The sequence below is a fragment of the Triticum dicoccoides genome, chromosome 4A (assembly GCF_002162155.2).
Source record: "Triticum dicoccoides isolate Atlit2015 ecotype Zavitan chromosome 4A, WEW_v2.0, whole genome shotgun sequence".
In the NCBI taxonomy this organism is placed as follows: domain Eukaryota; kingdom Viridiplantae; phylum Streptophyta; class Magnoliopsida; order Poales; family Poaceae; genus Triticum; species Triticum dicoccoides.
The window spans coordinates 14,282,545-14,286,079 of NC_041386.1; the positions used below are offsets into that span (position 1 = coordinate 14,282,545).

Genomic DNA, 3,535 nt, shown 5'->3' on the forward strand with positions numbered 1-3,535 from the left:
GGTACTGTCGTCCTGGCATCCATATTTCAGCTTCTAATCAAGGGCTTTCTTTCAAAATCTGATTATCTTTCTGACAACAATTAAATACATTTGAACATGTATCCACTTGACAGACAGACACATTCAAACTTGGAGCACTTGGCAATGGATAATGTGGGTCTTTAAATGACGCCCTGCAATTGTTGCCCACAAGTTTGCCATGAAAGACCTGTGCTGGCCCTTCCGGGCAAAACTCTCCCACATGCGGGCACTGTCAATCTCAATAACTGTTGTTGGGTCACAGACATCAACAAGGGTGATGCCCATGTTATTACGGATAACACAGATCTTTCCATCCAGTGAGACCAAAGCCACAGCTTCAAAAGACCGTGAGCTGCCCAGATGGCGTCGACTGTCCATGAACCTTGTCCACAATCCCTTGTCCCCATCATAAACTCTTAGCTTGCAGGCATCCCGACAATCCACTGAATAAAGACGACCGTTAAATGAAATGCTTGGATTCCGTAAGCCTGCAACCAGTTCATTACCAGTGGTTGACCACATGTTGGATGTTGGCAGATAGACCTCGCTCACAATCTGCCGGTGAGAATCAAATCCTTTTAGGAACCACTTGCCATCATATACAACTCCAATGAAAGGCACCATTCCTATGCTCATTTCAGTAATGCAAGACCATCTATTCCTGTTCGGATTGTAAACCTCTGCAGACCTTAGAGTTCTCTGTATCCCTTCACACTCCCCACCAGCAACATAGAGGCAGTTGTTTATGACACAAAAACCAAAGAAATGCCGCTTCCGTAGCATATCTGGGGCCCGGTGCCATTTGTTTGTCCGAGTATTGTAAAATACAACACGCCTCATAGAACCTCGCACTGAGTCTTTGCCACCAAATAAGTACAAATAGCAGCCACTGAGAACAGCGCAACCAAATCCCACGGCTTCCGAATACTCTGGCGGTACTGGAGGAAGTGACTTCCAGAGCTGGTGCACCGGGTCAAAGGCATGCCAAGATATTTTCTGATCACGATCCCTTTTGAAGACATAAACCCATTCTTCTGCCATGCCAAATTTCTTCCGCAGTGAGTAATAATAATTACCAGATAAAAGTCGGCTCCATCTTTTACAGACTAAACGAAGATTAGGGTGCTCCACTCGAGGAACCCGTATCAGACATGAAATAGCCAGGTCATCAGGAAGTCCAGGCAGAAGTGGCGCCTGAGTTCGGCACCTCTCCTTGCGTGAGCTCCTTGACTTGCGCTTGTTCGGTTTGACATCAGGTTGCATGCACAGTCTAGCACCAGGGACGAACTTTCTAGCATTGACAACAGTTTTAAGGCCTCCATCTACCCTGCAGTAGCAGGACACAGATTCTACCTGCAGACACATTGACCAATCATATAAGATGCTTTTATTCATCTGAATGTAGAATGACAAAAGTATATGAAACAAAACCAAAGGGAGTTATCATTTTATCTATGTATTATCATTTATCAAGGATACAAACACAACTTGTCCACTAGCAAAATATCCGTCGAAATAACACTTGGTACCGGAAGAGTGACCATGTTCAGACTCACCATTAATTGTTGTTTATCATATGAAACAGAAGGAACAGATCAGTCATCTGTATTGAAATAAAATCGGCAATAACCTATGGATACAAGATCAAGTGAATGTGACTTGGCTTAGAACTTAGAACACAGGAATATTCTTTTTCCATTGAAACTCCGCATGGGCAAAGAAAAAATAGAACATTTTACAAACAGAAACATGATAAAAAAAAAAGGAATTAGCACTCGAATTACATTAGTACAGGAGCATTTAGCACCTACTGTTTGAACTGGATTCTAAAATTAGAACAGGCTTGTTTTGGCTTTCGCTGCGATCACTGATCCTAACTGATAAAGATACACTCGGTAAGCTCCTTCAGCCACACATAAATGCATCAGACACAACTATTCCATGCGAAGAAGACCATGCAGAAAAGAGACGAAATTACCACAATTATGTGTACTGCTCATATGATATTTCCAAGTCACTAACCATAGGATTAGCACTTGTACAGTATCTCTAAGATTAAAGCAAAACTAACATGCCATTAAAATAATTTCACAGAAATAAAGGATCAGCCACCTCCATGGTTACTACCTTGACTCCGGACTCCAGAAACAACCAGAAGCCCATATCCAAACTCAAATCACAAAAATGAACATAATTTTGACCACACACTTGGAAGAAAAAAACTCTATGCCCAAAAATGCCTTAATCAGTTGCAAGACCATAAGTATGAACCAAACCTAGAGCAATGATCCTAACTCAACATGCATACAAAATTCTCAAGTAATACTGCTTCTGACTGAGAAAATAGCACTTAAACATCATCTATAAGCTTAAAGCAACACTAACTATAACCCAAATAATTTCACAAAACAAAAAGAGAAGTATACCGGTCTCTTTATCACAAATGTGTAATGCTCATATAAGATTTCCATGTAATAGTGTTTCTTTCTTTTAAACCAAAGAAGTGGAACTTGCACAATATCTCTAAGCTAAAAGCAACACTAACATGTCACTAAAATAGCACCTCCATAGTTACCTTGAAACCCAAAATCACAAACAACCCGGAGGACCAAGATTCGAACTGAAATAACAAAAATGAACATAATTTTGACTGCACCCTTGGAAGATAATAACTCTAAGCCAAAAAAAATATCCTTGATCAATTGTAAGATCATAAGTTCGAACCAAAAGCATCGACTCCAGAGAATAACCCTAAGTCAATGTACATACGAAATTCTCATGCAATGCGGCTGTTTCTAACCGAGAAAGTGGCACTTGCATATCATCTTTAAGCTTAAAGTAACACTAAAATGTAACCCAAATGATTTCCCAAAACAAAAAAGGAAAAGGATACCAGTCTGCCCGTCAATAATTTGAACGCAAACTCCAAAAACAAACCTTAAGGGCCCCGATTCAAACCCAAATCACACACACATAAAAAGCAGAAAATATCCTGGATCATTTGCAAGATCATAACTTCCAACTGAACACGGCAACTTCTAAGAATTAATCCTGGAGAAAGAGCAGTGCTTGAGGCTCAAGGTTTTCAAGTCGATGAGTCGACAAGTCGTTCTGGGGTAGGGGAGGAGCAGGCCTGCAGCAGCCGGCGGCAACCAGGGGAGGAGCAGACCGGCAGCCGCAGCAACTAGGGGAGGAGCAGACCAGCAGCAGCAGCAACCAGGGGAGGAGCAGACCAGCTTGCGGCGGCGCCGGCCAAGAGAGAGGGTTGCAGGAGAGGTTTGGGCGGGGGAGTGGACTGGGCGATCTAGGTTTCCAGGGGGGATTGGGCAAGCTAATAAGAAAACAATATGACAGGTGGGGCCAATTTGACTCGTTCGACTCAAAAACCATGACTAGTCGATTGAGTCACTTAATGAACGTATACAGGTTGTGGTATTCAGCAATCAATTTCCCAGTCTTCCATTGTGGTATTAACACTTAATGAACGTATACAGGTTTGTAAAAAAATCAAAGC

The 3,535-nt window shown here is 42.0% G+C and overlaps 1 protein-coding gene across 2 annotated transcripts in view; it reads right to left on the reverse strand.

Annotated features, from left to right (window-relative positions):
- Positions 1-6: 6 nt before the first annotated feature.
- LOC119284632 (F-box/kelch-repeat protein At1g55270-like) overlaps positions 7-3,535 on the reverse strand; it is a 21,560-nt gene continuing 18,031 nt past the window's right edge. The window contains exons 1-2 of one of the 2 annotated variants that reach the window (XM_037563781.1): positions 1,578-1,641; positions 7-1,374 (exon numbers count right to left, since the gene is read on the reverse strand). In XM_037563781.1, the coding sequence (XP_037419678.1) occupies positions 124-1,374; positions 1,578-1,580 (1,254 nt within the window). In that variant the 5' untranslated portion in view covers positions 1,581-1,641 and the 3' untranslated portion in view covers positions 7-123. Of the gene's footprint in view, positions 1,375-1,577; positions 1,642-3,535 lie in introns of those variants that run through there. The other variant, XM_037563780.1, reaches the window with a different exon arrangement.